General features: G+C 28.6%; 1 protein-coding gene across 1 annotated transcript; it reads right to left on the reverse strand.

Annotated features, from left to right (window-relative positions):
- Positions 1-1966: 1966 nt before the first annotated feature.
- Positions 1967-7944, reverse strand: LOC125835988 (protein IQ-DOMAIN 13-like). Its single transcript, XM_049515081.1, has 6 exons — positions 7816-7944; positions 5933-6030; positions 4547-5002; positions 3280-3513; positions 3040-3171; positions 1967-2851 (listed from the first exon to the last, which is right to left on the reverse strand). Exons 2-6 carry the CDS (start codon positions 6005-6007, stop codon positions 2141-2143), a joined length of 1608 nt encoding a protein of 535 aa, XP_049371038.1. The 5' UTR covers positions 6008-6030; positions 7816-7944; the 3' UTR covers positions 1967-2140.
- Positions 7945-20529: the final 12585 nt, after the last annotated feature.

Genomic DNA, 20529 nt, shown 5'->3' on the forward strand with positions numbered 1-20529 from the left:
GAAGTATGGATTCATGTGAACCCGGTGATCTTCCGCCTATGGAATTGAGGGATCAAATAAAATATGATGTGAATTTTTATACTTGTGATTGATAATAGGTGAGAAATATGAATTCGATTTCGCAAGGAGGAAGCTATATGGACAACATTTAAATAAAGGAAGAAGAAAAACTGTGGAAGAACTTAAAAGATGAATAAATTAATGCACTTGGGCACTTTTCAACCAAAGTGCACCAAATAGTTACCTTTCAAGTGAAGAAATATTGCATAAGATGTAAATACTTTTGAATTAAAAAATGAATTATGGATTTGAATTGAGGCTATTATTATAAAGCAAAAGCTTGATCCTCTAGAAATTTGATATTGAAGTTTTCTTGAGAGTTTTTGGTCAAAATCATCCCTCAACTATGACTCAAATTTAATATACATCCTTATATTATCTAAGTGAGCAAAAAATATCCTTATACTATTTAAAAAATAACAAGAATCATTCTTCAGTCTATTTTTGTCAGAAACTGATTGAACCAATAAATTTTATTTTATTTTTAATTTGGTCATGTTTTAGCCACGACGAGAAGATCAAAGTTACCTAAATAAAACAAGGATATGGATAGGAAATTAATCTTTCATTCTCATAATTTAAATTTTGCGTGTTCTTAGTTTATATGTTTTTTTTGCATCATCAAGTAAATTGACTTGCAACAATACATAAGTCTTGAAATGTTTATATGGTATGTTCCAATGGTTAGAAAGATTATGTAAAAAAAATATTTTATAAAATATTACGCCCAATTATTTAGAGATTTTCTTTAAGAAAATATTGAGTACGTATGTACGTTATATACAATGCAATTCACATTTTATACAATGTACAAAAATATTGGAAAATTAGTGAAATTACGTGGGGTTTTAGTTATGAAAATTAAAAAAAGATTACTTTATTTGAAAATTTTGAAGTTGGAGTTGTATTTGGCCATATTTTTTACAAAGAATATTTAGAATTTGAATATATTTTGTCTGAATATTATTTTAAGCTCTCAATTTCTAAAAAACAGAAAAACAACTTGACTAGCTTAACCGTGTGTACATATATTCATTCGACTTGACACATTTTTTTGTTGGTGGCGTGAGTTTCTTAAAAAAAAAATAGACAGAAGGATGAATCTTGCAACATTTTGGATAGTGTAAGGATATTTTTTGTTCACTTATATAACACAATGATGTACTTTAAGTTTAAGTTATAGTTCAGGGATGATTTTAGCCAAGAACTCTTTTCTTGAAATAATGACCAAATTTGAAAGTTGATAGCCTATGTTTGAGGATTAAGTATGACTTTTTATAGTTTAGTTGTGTATTTAATAAAGTGTTAAAGTTCAAGAGAGGTTTTTAACTACTAATTTGAAAAAGTGGTTAGTGAGACACTTTTCCAAAATCAGCCAGTTGTTATTTATAGGTTATTTTGTTATTTATATGTACCCAAATTGGAAAAGGATAAAGAATGCACTTAAATTAGGTAAAACTGAACAAAAATGTTTTTAATTAATATTTTGGTCTAAAAATTCTCTATTGTCAATAATTTTGTTTAAAATGTTCCTATTGTTACTTTAAGGGACTAAAAGGTTATTAGAGTGACCTCTTCAAATACAACTTTTCTTAAAACAAGATTCGAACAAGAAGTAATGGATCAGATTGAACATACAAAATAGAATTCAAATCTCTTGTCTACTTATAAAGGGAATTTATCGGTAAAAATTTAAATAATTGACCCTCAAGTAAAAAGAAAATATATGTATACATATTTAAGACTTGATATTACGAACTCATTCTTTTCAAGATATTAAGACAAGATGCCACTTTTATAAAAATGATACTTTTAAAACTAATTTGTGTGTGAACTATAAAAACCAATTCTTTGATATCTCACTCACAAATTTCAATTTCTTCCATTTTCTCAAACCAAATAGTTGGGACCTAAGTATTGAATCATAGTAAAATGTTCTTATGGTTTCTTCATTATTATACATCAATTCTATGTAACACAATACAACACTTCATGCACTCATATAACAACAAATAGAATAACATAAAAAAAACAAACAAAATGAACTCCACAAGTTAATAGGGTAACATACAAAGAACAATCACACAAATCTGTTAAATGGTCTCCTCCCACCAACAACCGCGGGCATCGAAACAGTTGAATCCACACTTATATGATCAGCCATGGACTCGTGTTTATCGACTTCTTTACGAGAAGTTGAATCCTTTCCAGAGCCTTTACTCCATTTGGATGACCATATATTTGGAGTTAAAGGAAATGAAAATCTTTTCTTTGTGTCATTGGATTGTTTTTCTGGATTTCTCTCCTTAGGATTGCTATTTGCTCTGGCTTTAGCTGATGCTGTTTGTGACATGTAATGTGGTACTGAAAATGGAGGACAACTTGTGAGGCTATCATCGTCTTTTAATGGAAGATCAAAAGGGTAGTTAGAAGCACTAGCTCGAGCTCTCGAGTGCTTCTTTAGACTTGAGTTGTTCATTGGTGGTGTTCTAATTGGAGTATGCATCTGTTTTCCCCTCGTTGGAATTGCTGACTTGGTTGACATTGGTGTGACTGATGATTCATTGTTATCGTAATCAGAGAGTATACGTCTGAAAGTAACGTTGTTTAGAGGCGTTGGACTTGGTTTGTGCTCTGAAATTGCCCTTGGTGGTGTTAGTTTGATATCTTTCACAGCAGATGGAGTTTTGTTAGCGTTTCTTGAAGGTAGTTGACGTTCTAACCAATTCCACCACCATGGAAAACCATTAGCTCCCATGTCCAAACCCGATTTTGGATCATTTTTCCATAGCTGATAAAAGAGGTAATTTAACAAGATTAGCCTTGAAAAGGTTGTAAGAGAGCTACTTAACTGTCAAAATGTAGCGAGTCGATGGACCATACGTTGGATGAACTTATCATTTTTTCAACATGGAGCATAGATATATATAGTAAAAACTTTAAATGTTGAATCCGCCAAAGATAGAGGTGTTATTGTACCCGGTGAGAATATGCATATGCCATTGCTCTCTCCCTCTTGATGACTGCCTCCACTTTTTTCCGCAGCCTTCCTTCTACTTCTTCTTTAGTCAGCAAACTATCATCCCAATTATCATTGTTACCTGCCTCACACTATACCAACATTGTTCATCAAACATCAACAACTATTGTTTTGGAAATGACGACTTTTTATAAACCACTAAATAGGAATGTAACTTCATGAAGATGGTTCAAACATACCAGTTGAGTCCATTTACTGATGGTGCTCTCGACTTCCTTGTCGTTTCTATATGCTTGGTGTTGAAGTGCTTGGTTTTCCAACATTTGGATCCTCCTCGACTGAATTTGAGTTTGGACTCTAACAAGAAGTTGCATCTGTTTCATGGCATTTGCTGTTTGCTTTTTTACATTACTACTTCTCACAACTCCTTGAAGCCTTACTAAACCCCTCAAAGCTCTGAAACTTCTCCTTGCCTGTCAAAAACAGAAAACACTCAGATTAGAACGTAACGTCTATTAACAATTGATAAACGTCTAGTGTAATTCTGGGGTCTGAGGAGGGTGGGGTCAAGCCTTACTCCTGCCTCATGAGAGTTAGAAATGTTGTTTCTGATAAACCCTCGGCTCAAGAGAAGTGTTTTCGAAAACAGGTTTGACAAATACAAGAGTAATAGCTACAATGAAAAATACTGAATAAAGGGAAGTATCGACAACAAAATTAGTACAAATAACCCAAGTAAAATAAACGATAGTCATAATATAATGAAGAAATAGATAATAATAGAACAATATCGATGATACTGATCAGTAGAACCATGTTCTCCCTCACGAAAAGGAGGAATCACTCGACTATCTACTAATCCTCTATCTCCATGCTTTCTTATCTAGAATCATGTTCTCGTTGAGCTGTAGATGTGACAGTCACAAAACGTTACATGTCTCCGCTTTGACATAAGATGTCATTCCTAGTAGGCAATTAGAACAAACTTAGCAATATGATAGAATTCCTCAATGGATGAATGCACACTCCATACTTCCCATTGACTAAGGAGCATAATATGAAGCAGTTGTTGAAATTCCGTATAATATGCAACTAATGCAAGTTCTTGTTGATGGTAGAAACGGGGGGTTGAACGTGGGGTCAGTGCTTAGTTGGGAGAAAAATCTGCCCTGAATCGGATTTTTGAGGAACATATTGATCGAGAGAGAATTGGATTTGATTTGATTAGACAATGTGTGCTGCAGTCCACTCTATCGAATGGGTTGCTTTACTCTTTCACAGTACAACATACTAGTATAGTACCACAAGTGGGGGGGTCTGAGGAGGAAGGAGCGTGCGCAGACCTAACCCCTACCTTCGTGAGGTAGATAGGTCGTTTCCATAGACCCTCGGCTCAACAATTAACAATCATTTTCCTCTACTTGCTGCATCAAAAACTAAATCACAAGCTTCTGACAAAATAGAGTTAACCGAACATTTGCAAGGCGAAATAATATTGAAACTTACCATGTAACCTCTGTAGGCTGCTTGTATCTTTGTTGCTGAAAGATTGAGAGTTCTCAAAGTTGGTTCTGGTCTATAAGCATAGCTGATTTCTTTGCGGTTACGACTAACATTAGGAGAAGGTACCCTTGGAGGATGAGCCTTAGGAGATATAGCTCTTGGAGAAGTAACCCTTTGAGAAGGAGCCTTAGGTGAAGTAATCCGGCGAGAGGAGGCCTTAGGAGAGGCAACTCTTGGAGACGTAGCGCTAGGAGTGGCAAACCTATAAGAAGAGATCCGAGGAGAGACAACTTCCGCGGGTAAAGTGAATCTTGGAGAAAGTAGCATTTGTTCATCTACTTCTCCAAGTATTTTCTCAATACTACTTGGCTCTCTAAAGAGAGGGATAAATGATTTAGTCTCTCCATGCTTCAGTTTTCCGCGACTCTTCTTTTCCTTAGCGCCTTTCTTCTCTGATTCCTGCAACAATCGTCCGATTCAGATAAGTACTACATGATCCTTCCAGAAACATTTGAGGCATATAGATGTTGCACCACATATAACACTGAATTACTAACTAAGATGAGCTTAAATGTAGCGACATGGACAGTGAGACTTCATATAGCCAACGCCAACTTGCACATACTACAGAGCAAAACATATTATGTGAATAATGCTCCGCTTTCGAACAACTCGATTTCAAATAGTTTTGAGGATTTGAAGTTAACTTCAATAGCTACATGCACATATTTTTTCAGTCAAGAGGAAGTAAGACACTACTTGTTGAAATTGGTTCATAGATTAGTTTTGTAGATCTCTATTATCATCTGAATTCTTATTTATGTAAACTATAATAAACATCAATTACATTTTTCTGTCATTAATTTGTGGCCAAATACATAAACTACCTCTCTAACTTGCCATCAATTTTCATTTCGACACTCCATCTTAACCTTGTTCCATTTTAACCCTTCAACTCTATTTTTTAGGAGAAAGCTAATTTCGAAATAAGCAAGTGTTGGTCTATGCATACTACTAAAAAATGGCTGGAAAAACGATAGCCAAATGCTACGGACTGCGTCGTTTTCTAGTAAAAAAACAAATATAAAACGACGAACAACATCTATTTGTCGTCGCTTTTTTGGAGCAACGCACTCCGTAACTTTTTTGTCAGTCGTTTTTTTTTTGCCTTTTTTAGTAATGGTAAGCCCAAAATACTGTTAACAAGGAGTGATATTGTATGTTTTGGGCCAAACCTGCACGGTTTTCTCCAAAAGACCTCATACCATTAAGAGATTCTACGCTTTATATGTAGCCTCCCTATCAATATGAAACTTTGTTCGCATGTACGAGAAAAAATAAAGGAAGAGAGTAGCAAATAGACCTTGTGAGAGTGTAAAATAAACTTACATTAGGTAATTTCTCCTTTGAGCTAGGTGTAAACACCCTTTTGATGGCAGAAAACCAACTGCCTTTTTTCCCCATAGTTCTAGCATTACTTTTTCACCCTGAAAAAAAGAAGAAGCAGATTAATGATACTAAGGGTGTGTTTGGTAGGGAAGAAAACATTTTCTCTAATTTTCTCATATTCGATCATTAAAATAAGTAAAAAATCCACTTATTTTCCAAATAAAACATTTTTCATTCATACTGAATACAACCTAAAAGGATGAATTTTCTCCTGTGCAAAACATAGATCTCAAACCTAAATCATAATACCAAAAAGTATTTGTCAAACTTAATTATTTCGTTATTGAAAAGTATTTATGTAACATGGTACTAAAATTATTTATGGGAAAAAAAAATGAAGAGAGAGATATTGTCTTAATTGCTACTAAATGGATTCAACTTATATACATCAACATCAACGAAAACAAGACAAAATTTATAAAACCTTTTGCGGACTCATAATATTAACATGCAAACAAACCGGGGAGGCTCAAAGTAATTAGAGGCCTAAAGCGATATATATTTATTTAATTATTTTTTCAATCTTTAGATTTCAATTAGAAGCCTAAAAGCTAAATAAACTTCATATGTATTTATTTAAAAATTAATTTCCTAACTTTTTAGATGTAAATTTTTGCTTAAATTTTTTTTATAGATGATTTCTTCAAATATCTTTTTTATTATTATTAGTTTTAGGTAAGATTTTATCAATTCAACATTAGAAAACACTTTTTATTGGGGCCATTACTATATGAATCGCTAAGATAATTCTTAGTAATAAGTTGACAAGCTTTAAATAAAAACAAGAGTTAAAATCATAGAATTTGATTCAAGAAGTTGATAAGTTGGTATATCCTACTTTAATATGTTTGTTGTATTGCTTGAAAATTTAAGAAGAAATAAAAAAAGAATTTGCAATTTGCTTTTTCAACACTTTTCGACTTTTGATTCATATTTTTGACAGACTATTACTCTACCTTATCAAAGATTTGAAAAAATAGAGTTCAAACAGGTAAATAATATGAGTGTTAAGCGAAAAATAATTATTTTTTTCTATTTGAATGGAATTAAGGAGAACAAAATAATATAATTTTATGTAAAAAAAATTAACAAAAAAATTATGCTTGGTAAGAATTTGAGGCCCCCAATAAGGCATGTCTCAAATTTTGTATGCAAGAGCCGCCCCTGCACACAAAGATAAAGTGAGAAATACAAGCCACCGGATGGGAATTCAATAATCGAAATCACCAAAGGTTACGTTGAAATGTGTCGGATCTTTTCATCCTTAACGAGAATTTAATCATGGGATATGAAAAAAATTGTGATAAGAAGCGTTTTTTTCTTTAGTGGACCTTATGTGGTGCCAAATCTGAATCAAGCATGCCACTACAGACATAAGACACCGAGTGACGAACTAAAAAAATCAAACTAACAAAAAAAAAACCATAAAAATCAATTTGTGGTTCAAAAAACAACAAACAGAGGAAGAAAAAACAGTTGAATTTCCCACCAAAAATAATTTTAAAAAAGAAGAAGAAGGATCCAATTATTGTGAAAAACATACCGAACACCAGATGAGAAACCAAGAAAGGAAATCACCAAAGGTGTGGTAAAATTCATAGGATCTTTCCATCCTTAACAAGAAATCGAACCTTGAATATGTTAAAAAACATTCTAGAGAAGAGAGTATTTCTTCGTAAATCTAAGTTAATCGAGCCCAATAAAGACTCGAACACCAAATGGGAAACCAAAAAGACGAAAACAGAGACAAAACACACGAAAACAGAGGATGAATTTCCCACCAAAAATCATTTCAAATAAAGAAGAAAGATGGAATTATGTACCTCAACAGTTGTTGTGAATCTTCCATATCATAAAGCTGCTAATAAAAACCAAAAGCAAATCACAAATCAAGAACAAATAAGAACTTAGCCCTTTTTGCCTCTCTACAATTCTCTCTCTCTCTCTCTCTCTCTCTCTTACTTCACTTTCAGTTTTTTTTTTTTGCTATACCATAATATTGGTGTCCTTTTTTAGGATTTTGATTCACCAACTACTTTGAATCTTGTTTCTAGTTGCCAATTTTTTTTAAAAAAAATATTGTTATATTTTGTTTTCTCCTTTTTTACTTTTCACCTTTTTTGAATTTTTATACTTTTTCTTTTGATATTAATGATCTTTCATGATGAAAGTGAACGACCAAATTTTTATTCAAATTGTCCTTTTTTTATTTTTTTTTATTTTGGTATAAGGATAATTTTTTTCCATCTTCTTTTAGGTGGGGAAGGAAGTTGGCCACTTTATCACTCAATGCCCCTTTTTTGGCGGGCCTCAACTAACTTTACTTGAATTGGAAGACTATTTTAACCAAGAAAGGAAATCTCACTCACTCGCTCGATATTCGATATTCATATTTAGGTTGAAATTAATTTGAATTTGCGTATTGTAGGGCATGTTCAGTTCTAAAACCAAATAAGATTTAGCAACTGACAAACTTTATAGTTAAATCGCAAAATTCGTCGCTGATTCCATTTAGCAATGATTATCGACAGATTTTCGTTAGCTACGAGCAAAATATCAACAAACCAACGACGAACTTTGTAGCTAATTCTAATAGTTTTTAGTAGTGGTTTTGAGGGCAATTTTCAAATAAGATGCTTTTTTAAAGAAAAATATTTAAAATTTGAATTTGAAATTTCTGAATAAGATAGGAGAATCTTAATCATTTTATCACGACTCAGGTCGGTAACAAAGGTAATTCAACCACCTATTTACTTGTTTTAAACTAATAATGATGAGTTTGGTTTTATATCCCTATTTAAAGCCATTCAATTACTATTTTGCTTGTGGGAAAATGACACTTATTTAGATTATTAAGTAATCTAATGGCATAAACCAAATCATTCTATCTTTAATCAAATCAAATTTTGGATTTGAATTATGAAAATAGAGAAATTTCTTATAGCCAACGTCTTCTCTTTAATTAATGAACCTACACCACCCACATGAATTTGAACTAATTAGGGTAATAGCAATCATATATATATCAAATTAAATTAAACCTTAAAAACACTATTTTTTGAATATAAGAAGAGAAGTACCATCCATTAGCCTTAACTACTTAGTTATGTCTTTTAACTTGTACTTATTTCATAAAATGATGATGATATTTACAACAATTTTTGGCTAATTTTCTAATTTAATAATTACTCCCGCTTCAATTTATTTAAATTTTCTTTGATTGTTACGGATTTTGTTTTTTTAAATAATTAAATTTGTAATTTTACATATGAATTGTTTCTAAATATAGAAAAGTATTAATATTGTTTTTAAAACAAACTATAAAGAAATGATATGTCTCATTTAAATTAAAAACAAGGCTAATTTTTTATAAATTAATTTTGAAAAAAACTATACCAAAAAGAAAAAAATGACTTATTTCTTGAAGACATATATAAATAAAATGTGTCCCTTCTCTAACTGTTTAAGGTGCAAAAAAAAAAGTCATATCCCTCACGGTGGCCGGTGGGGAATGTGTTGCAGACAAATATGTCCGCTCTATAAATATTCTTATTTCTTGGCTCGCTTCATTTCAAATAAAATATACTTTTTAGTGATACTTTAATTATTATCTAAAATCATAAATTTTATAAAAAATATGTACCAAAATGTCACCATCTCCTACAACGTGCACTTGCCTAAGCAAATCATACATCACTATCTAACTTCTAAATTCTTCACATTTAAGTTTACACAAATAACTTATTTCATCAAAAAATATTAATTAATGAAAAGAAGTAACATTAGGTTCATCCACCATAAAAGTTGGTCAACATCCATCATTGTAGTGATAATCTTGGCTTTAATTCTGCTTTTTGCACTAATTTGTTTTTAATCCCAATCATTCAACTAGACCTAAATCTTCAAATCCACAATCAATTTAATAAAATCTTTCTGGTATAAAAACTGATGAAATCTTGCGTGAATTGTGTTGATTTGCTTATTTTAATTTCGGGTACTGAACATTATTTTTTTTCCGTCTATTTTTATAAATCCATTATGAGAAAAAAATTATTTATTTATTTATTTATTATTTTAAATCTATTTTACTCTTATTATTAAGTATTCATTTCTCTACGTATTTTTCAAATATTAAATTAATTTTATTTAAAGAGTGATATAGAATATAATTTGTTACATCTTTGTTAGAACAGCGCCACCACATAAAAAATGAATTTTAGTGGAAATTAATTAACGATAATAATTTAATTTGTCGCTAAATATGTTTTTAGAGGTAATTACTTGTGAATTAAATTTTAGCACTTTTTGTAAATGACACTAAAAGCCCATAATTTGATGTAATGGAAATTAACTATAGCCTATGCATATTTATTACTGTTAAAGCTATTTTAATGTTGTTGCAGCGAACTTAGACAATGATAAATTAGAGCCGGCTAAATATGTTAAAATTAGACATTTTCCATTTAACAATATGAAAAGATTACAAAATTAAATAAATGATCATATTTTTATTTTTAATTCGAGGTCTTAAGTTTGAGCGCTACTATTGAAACCGTCGCCCTAAAAAATAAACGCTTGAAATATACAAATTCAAATTTAATCACGTTTTACTCTTCATTGTCGACAATACTTGTAAGTAAGAGGTACACATGAAAAGGCATTCAAAATTATTAAATGAATTATAAGGGACTAAAATGAAAATATTCAAGAATCATATTTGATAGTAAAACTTTGAAACTATTTTGGGGGGATACTGTCTTATGTTGGGTAAACATAGTGGTCCAATTTTCTAAAAAAGCAAACTTGAAAGGACCACTGAAAAAAAGATTTCTATGTCTTGTCCCTTGAAGATTTATATATCAACATAAAAAAGATGTGCTTTTTTTTTTTAGTGGTTACATATAAATAATTGATTCTTAAGGTGAAATAATTAATTTTTAGGTATGTATTTGAGTGCAATAATCCATTTCAATTAAAGATCTCTTATTGCTTGAAAGACATGTGTAATACTGTAATTATCATATATTGGTAGTTCATCATTTCTTTGACATGTTTACTCTCCCATACTTTTTGTTGCTTTTAACTCATTTTACTCTTGTTAAGTTTGTGTTTGAATATAAGTAATAAAATTATGATTTCAAATCAGCGTGAACATGTTATGAAGCTCCAGTCTTCGATGATATGTAATTTGAAATTATTATATGTATATATATTCATTTTAAATTTTGTAAAAAAAAAAAGACTTATGCTTGGTGGAAAGATTGTTCGTGTCAACTATCACGTGAAAAGATTATGTTAAAGAATAATTAGTTATTACTATTGTTGACTAGTGAGTCTTTATAAGATTACGTATATTTGAAAGTTTGTAATCGTAAATATTTATTTATAAAATAATCATGGCAATATGTGATTTATCAACGCGGCGCGCTTTAGGATATTCTGATATCTTATTTATGAATTATGATTTGTTTATTTGGTAAGATACGCAAGAATTGATTTATTGAGCAACTTTCACATATAGCAAACACAAAAATCATATTTGTATGTTATAGCTATAGTTTGCATAATTGCGCTCCATAGCAAATTTTATGTTTGCTATGGAGCTTTTGATTTGTACAATTCGCTACAAACATCTAATTTTATACAAATTATTCAGTTTTGTATAAATTCATTTATACATTGTAATTTGTATAGTAAAATCTGTATTATTATAATTATAAGTATATAGGATGAAAATATATGTATTTGTACTTGTATATACACTTTCCTCTCGCTTTATACAAACACAAACATATTTTATACATTTTATACCGAAATGTATAAAATGGCTAATTGTATACCGAAAATGACTAATTGTATACCGAATCAAATGGCAAAAAAAAGGGTATGTTTGCTGCGAATTACAATTAAAATAAACTATGGCTATAACATTTAATTTGAATTAATAGTTTGTTATTTCATACAATTTTCCCTTGATTTATTTATATAGTTTTTACAGCTTGTGGAGGTTTTATATTTATGAAATAATATAACTTTTCAAAATTCAAATTGCATGTCTAAACAAAACTTCAACTTTATATCAGTTTGATTTCATATCATGATCCCATATCGCATATCTAAACGGACACAGAAAAATAATAAATACGAACATATATTCCCTTCATTCACTTTTACTTGTCACATTTTGCTTCAAGAGAAAATCAATTAGACTAATCATTAGAGCTAAATTGAATTATATTAGTTCAGTAGTTTAAGCTTAAAATTTAGATGTTAAAAAACTATACAAAAATATAGTATAAGTTACAACCATTCTGATACTAATATGATGAAAAATTACATCTTAAAATGTTGGTCAAAGTTCATGCAATTTGGCTCTCAAAAAAGTAATTTATGACAAATAAAAATGGACGAATTAAATAATTACTAAATCTTCCTCATTTATTATATGCTTTTTGTGAATTGCATTATATTTTTAAAAAAAACCATCTTATTTCCTTGCTGCAAAATGAGATCAGGAACCTTCTATAGGTTCTCTTTTATGTAAAAAAAAAAAAAAAACTTTTCCATTTATAATTTATTATAAGTGTAAATATTAGTATGTTACAGTGTAACCAATTAGCTTAATTAGGATTTAGGACAACTGGATAGTTTGTTAGGATTAATTATTCTAATTTCTATAAATTCGTACATTGTGTTTGTTAGAATTAATTACTTTGTGTATTTCTATAAATATGTACACTGTATAGAGATGAAATACACATAAAATATCAGTTCAATCTTTCTTATTTTTGCAATATTTTCTCAAGAGTAGAATTCAAAATAATTGTCCACTTTGATTGAATTTTCTGAAGTAGAGTACTTATTTTGGGACAATATTTTGTAATTAAAGTGACAATTAAAATGAGACGAAGTGAATATTAATTTCTTAGTTTAACACTACTTGTCGTGTGGTTATTAATTGTTAAAAAGTTTTGTCCTACGAATTAACTTGACATTCTTCCACTTCTTTGTGATATATACACTTTCTTTTATTTTAATTTATTTGTCTGATTTGATTTGATATGGAGTTTTTTTTTATTTTTAAAATCTTTAAATTTGTGAAATTAAACTAAAGATATGTTGAATGTACCAAAATACCCTTTAATCTTGTGATTTTAAATTTGTCTATGTAAAACTATTTAGAATTAATGGATTGTAAAAAAAGAAAAGCAACATGCTTTTTGAAAGGATGTTAGCAGTTTTTACTAGGACTCTATTTAACCAAGTTTATTTTACCTAGAGTAGGCAGCTTCTTAACTTGTAGGAGAGAATAAGTGGTAGTAGTTTTTAGGAATAGATACCATTATTTCTGATGTACTTTATGTGGATGCTTGAAGACTAATCTGCTTAGCATTGGACAATTACATGAAGAGGAAGTTTATAAGTTAAATATAAAGAATTGAAAGTGTAGAATTCAAGATTAACTGTTAATATATATATATATATTGAGCAATCATGTTTAACTGTTCAATTGAATGAGGCAGCTTGGCTATGACAATTTTTTATATGACCACTTGAATTAATTTAAAATCCTTCAACTAAAGAACATGCATGGTTACTGGCCTTCCAAAGTTGCTGAAATCTTCCAGCTTTTGTGAAGATTAATTATGTCATCGTAAAGCAGCATAAAGAATCTTTTTTTACAGGTAGAAATCAAAGAGGTACTAGAAATTATTCATTCTAATATTTCTGGATCGATTAGTCCAATAATTTCAAATGTGTTGCTTGAGGGATCCAGTTCACTACAAGCAAGCTTACACTACTGCGACAATAGTTCAACTATATCTATATCAAATTGAAAAAATTCTATGGTTCTCTGCATAAATAATTAAGCACATATATAGATGCAAGGTATCATTTCTCATGAGATCGACTAGCATTAATTTCTTTTATGACCAAAGTCTTGAAACACTCACGTTTGCAATTTGTTGGAAAAAGTAAAGACATTCATTTGATAAAGACACAAGTAAATGATTTTGTTTTTTTTTTTAGTTTGTCATTAAATACTTCCGTACGTACTTTTTATTTGTAGTATACAAATTTGCCAAAAAATCATTCATTTCAAATTTGCAGAGTATTTAGGAAATAGAGTATCTATATTCTATTTACAATTGCTTTAAAACTAATTTTGGGGAAAAAAGAAGAATAAATGCATGGTCTTCATTCTTTGCCTTTGCTTGTACGTAAGACTATGGTGAATAACATAGGCAAACTTAAGATTTAAAGACTTTGGGTATATTAATATTATCTTAACTTAAATATGAGCAGATAAATTTAAAATAAAAATATTAATGGAATAAAACTCTAGCTAGTTTCAAACCCAGATCTCGCACGTGGATCTTTCAGCTTGTACCAGCAACACAATGACACTCCTATGCTTTTCATAGGTGCACTTATCATAATTTCTGTCAGTTTCTCAAGATATATATATATATATATATATATATATATATGATTTTTTTCGAAGTTAACAAATGCACGTGGGTGGGTCCGTCTCTGGTGAAGAATATGATTAATTGCATGAGAAGGTTACAAGTTAAACACATCTTACTCGAATATACGTAAAATGAAATCTATTGGGCTAATTAAAGACCTCTCAATTGACATCAAAATTATTATTTTTAAAAAATATTAATTTTTTTTAAAAAAACTAAAAATTTAATGAAAGAAATAGATGCCGGAAGACTATAAGGCTTTAGCTATCGAAAATTATTCCCTTGAAAGTTACTTATTGAGAACAAAATCAATTTTCTCTAGAACTCAAATTCAAATAATTTTGCTATTATTGTTAGTGTCTTTTTTTAAGTGAAGTAAAATAATAACAAAATAATTTTTATCTACTCTAAAAAGTATTCCTGAAATTCTGTTTTTATTGGCACCCAGCCACCGATAACTTATTAAGAGCCTTTTTTTTACCATACTTTTAAAAATTGCTTATTTTTAGAAATGTAATAGCTTTTTAGAAAAGTGTTTTTGAAAATAATTATAATTTGTGTTTGACTAATTTATTTGAAAAGTGTTTTTGATAAGCATATTGTGTTGATTAATCTTTTTTTAAAAGTGTTTTTGAGAATCAAATTACGAAAAGGACAAGTATTAAATGCATTTTCAATATTAATATTATTTTATAAAAATAAATTATTTTAAATATCTATTATAAAAATTTTAATTAAATTTTTTATTTTTGATTAAATTAAAATATACATATTCAAATTTTCAATCAATATTATACACGGATAAATAAAAAATTAAATTAAATATTGATATAATATTAACATAATAATTTAAATATAATTAAAAATATCAAGCAAAATAAATTTAAAATTATTCCACAAATTAAATCACCAATATATATATATATATATATATATATATATATATATATATGGAAATGATAGTCTGATCTTGAAAAAAATATTTTTTTTGCTTCTGTTTCTACATTTTTTAAAAATAGAAATTTTTAGTTTCTTCCTAACAACAAAAAAGCTGCTTCTGCTTGTAACTAAAAGCAGTTTTACTGATTAGCCAAACACCTTAATTTTATTTTATTTTTTAAAAAACTTTTGTCTCAAAATAAATGTTTTGGCCTCCCAACAGCAAATGTCAAACAGGCTTAGAGTCTGTTTAGATCGACTTACTTTAAGTGTTTTAAGCCAAAATAGCTTTTAAGTAATTTTGTAATGTTTGAGTAAATTTTTAAAAATGCTAATAAAATATCAAAAAAAATAATAAAAAAATCAAAAGCTATAAATTTGAATTTCTAACTTATATCTTCTGACTTATAAGTCAAAAGGAGTATGAAATTTGCAAAACAGTGAGGCCGGGGGGGGGGGATGATTTCAGCCTATTCACTTGTTTTATTTTATGTATATTGTCAGTTGAAACTCTTTGAAAAATCTTTTGAACCATGTCATATCCCCCCACCCCCAAACTCACTGTTCTGCAAATTTTATTTTCAAATTATTGAGTGAACCTGTCTGGGCTGCTTAGGAGTTATGGCTTATAATTTATAAGTCAAAAGTCACAAGTTAGAAATTTTAGCTTATGACTTATTTTTAGTATTTTGACTTACAAATAAGAGCTTATAAGCACATTTTTATTTTATTCAAATACTGCAAAATTATTTAAAGCTATTTTAACTTAAAACACTTAAAATAAGTCAATTCAAACGGACACTAAATCCTCTTGAAGCACGTTGAATTCATTGTGCCAAGTGGATTCATATTTAAGAATATTTTTTTAATGTCTAATGCGACTTTCAGCAAATTACCATGTATTCAATCGAAGGAATTTTAATCTAAGGAAAATTATAATCTAGGGAGATAATTGAAACACCAAATAATTTAAATATAAAGATCTCAGAATGATAAGTAATAATTTAGGAAAATTTTAAAACTATTCACTAAAAAAAAAAAAAAGAACAAAGAGTTGGTTAGAATGGGTCATTAAATATAAAAATGGAAACTTGAAACTCCAGCCATTTATTCAGAAGAATGATTCTCTGAAAAGTTAGCACTAGATGTGAATGAAGCATAAATGTTACTAATATATATATATATAACACTTTGTCCGTTTCAATTTATTTGTTCTATTTTTTTTAATCTGTTTGAAAAAAAATAATCTTTTTTTTAATGACAATTCTTAATTTCAACTTCCCACATGACATATTGAAAGAAAAGAAAATTAAATGACATTTTGATATATTCTGCATATCTTCAAATTTAAAACTACAATTAAATTTTTTATTTACTTTCTTAAAGTTTGTTTCAAATTAAAACGGAGGAAATAATAAATAAAATAAAAAAATCATTTACATTTTTTGGCCACCTTGAATACTCAAATATTGTATAGATATATTCATTGCTTGCTAGGTTGTACCATCATCTTCACACTGTTTTTCAGCACATGAGGCATGTTTAATATTTGGTTACCTTTCCCTTTCCCTTTTTGCTCTTAATATAATATTGGTGAACATGAGATGGAAAGAAGTCCTTTTCAATTATCATGACATTTAAAATCCTTTTTTGGTGAAAAAAAAATATTAGTCTTTTTTTTTTTTTTTTATAAATTCATGATAGATTTTATGGCATCTTAAGGTTCTCTTGATCTCTAGATATTGAAGCAACAAGTCATAATAATTTGGAGGGAATATATAATTTTTTTTATTTAATATGAAAGAGTGGGGAAAAAAAGTTGGAAATATTAAAGAGGTGGGGCATGATTGCCTTGAAAGCTTGTACTTGTTAGAATGCTAGCTTATTGATTAATTAATTAAATTGTACTCAAATTAGCTTAGACACCACCAATATTTTGTTGAAAATAACCTGTTAACTTTAACTTGTCAATTATTTTAAAAATAAATTTTTATTTATTACTTTAAAAATATCAAGAAAAAATAATATTTTTTTACCATTTGTTTACCCTTAGTATTAATTACTTATTCTCCAATTTTTTTTCAAAACCTAATAATAAACATCAATTAATAGAGATAGTGTGATAATAACCATGTCAATTATCATTTTCTTCACACATTCATAATTGTCTAACTGCATTGATTGAGGTCGATTTCCAGCCTCTATATTTTAGCATGAATCAAAAGTTAAGAAAAACAAAATATATAAATTCGATGCAAGTATCAACTTATCAAGAATTTGATTAGGTGTCCAAGATTGTATGCCTTGTTGATTAAATCTAAATCTGCTCTATAGCTATCTAATCTCTTTTTCTCTTGTCTCCCTTACGATTACGAAGGAAAGTATGTGTTCCTAAATAAAAAGTGAAAATTGCAAAGCACAATAACTAAAACATTTTTAATTCTTAGACATTGATTTTTCAATTAATTGGAAAGCGCAATGACTAAAAAGAACATTATTATTTAGAGAATCTAATAGTTCTTTTTATTATTATAATTTTTTCATACTTAAAAAAACAAATCAATGGCTATGTTTAGTTATGATAATTTTCGTGTAATTTTTAAATATATAATTTTTAAAAAAATTATTCAAAGGATAAAATGAGGTGTTTAACTCTTATACTTCGAATTTTCACATAAATCATGGGATATAGAATATATGTTGTTTTTAGTTATTGCGCTGTGCAATTAATTGGAACACATGTACTTTCCTTCATAAGAGAAAAAAGAGATTAAATAATTATAGAGTAAATTCATACCTAACCAACAAGGCATACAATCTTGACACTTGATCAAATTTTTGATAAGTTGATATGTGCATTGACCTTTATATATATATATAGGAAAAACTTGGAAGTAATGTTTGATCATACAACTTGACAAATATCCCAAGTTCCCAAATACTAGAAAAACTAGTATTAGGGCCAAGTTCTAGTATTTGAGAGTTTTTAAAAATTTAAAAGTTACCCCAAACTTTTATATTTTATAAAAAACACTCATCATTTATTAATTCCAACTAATATTTATCTACTTTCTCCGGAAAAAATTGAGTTATAATTTGAGTGACAAGATTGAGAAAACAAAACAATTTGTTTTTAATGAGTTATAATTCCAACTAAATCAGTGACAAATTTGAGTATGCGATTAATGTATTGCTCTTGCCTATACTATTATTTGTTGTTGTTGATTGTTATCAATTATGTTATAAAGTCATGTTTAATAGATTATGTTCATTATAAAATGATAATACAAACTTATGAGTATTTTAAATAATTTTTAGAACTTATCAGTATAAATCATATTTTTTGAAAGAGTAAAATATTCTTGAAAAAAATTGTGGTAAAATGCATGGTGAACCTTCACCAAAACTTAACCCAAAAATAACTTGCCAAGAATATTTGTGAATTTGTGGCCAAATATTGGCTAAGAGTCTGTTTGGATTGACCGAAAAAGTAGCTTTTAATAAGTAACTTTTGAAGTGCTGAAACTTATTTTAAAAATAAGTAATTATGTATTTGAATAAAAGTTTTACAGTTGAAAAAAGTGTTTGATGTATTCGGTACATAACTGTCGTTAAACACTTATTATAATCAAAATGTCTGAAGTATCCTTGAAACTGTTAACATTATAAAAAGTTGATTACTTTAAATATTTTATTTTAAAAAATTAAAATAAAATTAATTTATATTTTAGTTAAATTTCAATATAAACTTATTATTTAAGTTAATGTTATATGCACAACTTATTTTAAAATATATAATTTGAATAGATCATATCACATGAAGGATTTAAGATGTATTTCTTGTAATAATATTTGAATGGTAGATCACATGAAGGATTTAAGATGCATCTCTTGTAATAATATTTGCCTATCATTCACATACACATGGAGGTAGCACTAGTTAAAGAGGGAGACTCTGTTCAAAGCGGTATGGTTCTAGTTTTTTGAAAAAACTATAGCTTATCGTGAATCACTTATATCCGTTCGTCCTCCATGGCTACTATGAACCTGAGCCCAAAGAAGGAAAAAAACAGACTAAAGCGAGGAATTCATTAGCCATACATAGTTAAGGAAGATGAGAGATCAGTCTCTCTCACGCACACATAAGATCTTAGGACACACACATATTTGAGGGAAAGAGAAGATCTTAGAATTTTTTATTTCAGAAGGGTAAATTTGAAATTATCTAAAAGAATTGAGGGTACAAAAGTAATATCTTTGGTCAAACTTAAATGACTTTTAAGTAAAAAAATAAAAAGTAGTAGCGTTCTACTTTTGAGTTTTAACTTTTTAAAGTCATTTTAAACTTTACCAAACACTTTCGAAAGCTAAAAATGACTTAGAAATAGGTTTGACCAACTTTTAAACCAATCTAAACATGTTCTAAATCAAGAAACATTAATTAGAATTCTCCTATGTTACCCTCACAATTAACTCTTTTTGAAAGTATTCACATTTGTTTGTAAAATTTCCAAAATGATTTTAAGTGTGAACTAATAAAATTGTCTTCTTATTTATGATTTCTTAATATGTGTGTAAATAGAAAAGTGATCAACTAATATGAGATGAAGGGAGTAACATTTTGTCTGTCTCAATCTATATGACATTCTATTTTTTAATCATGAGTCCTATAAAGTTTTACACCTTCTATATCTATAATTTATTTTAAGTCATAATTTTCAAAAATTGTCCTTCCTTTCTTAAATTCTATACTAGCCAAACACCTTTATAAATAACACAAAAAAGTGCTGTTCTCCTCCCAAAATACAACACTATTCAGGAATGTCTAAGGTGCACCTAACTAGATGAAACTCTTCAATCTCTCAACTGCTTTTGTCGGAATTAGAATGAATAAAGAATAGAGTTAAAAAGGTCAAAAACACATTTAAATTATTTATTTTATTGAGTTTTATAACTAAACAATTGAGAGTATGAGTCTTCTACCTGAACTATCACTCAATGGTTAGCGAAACATACCCTAGAAGTTGACCATGGTGATAGTTCAAGTAAGAAACTCATACCCTCAATAGTTTAATTATAAAACTCAATAAAATAAATTAATTTAAATATGTTTTTGACTTTTTT

This window comes from Solanum verrucosum, unplaced genomic scaffold (genome assembly GCF_900185275.1).
Source record: "Solanum verrucosum unplaced genomic scaffold, falcon-dt-bn FXZP01000208.1, whole genome shotgun sequence".
Lineage (NCBI taxonomy): Eukaryota > Viridiplantae > Streptophyta > Magnoliopsida > Solanales > Solanaceae > Solanum > Solanum verrucosum.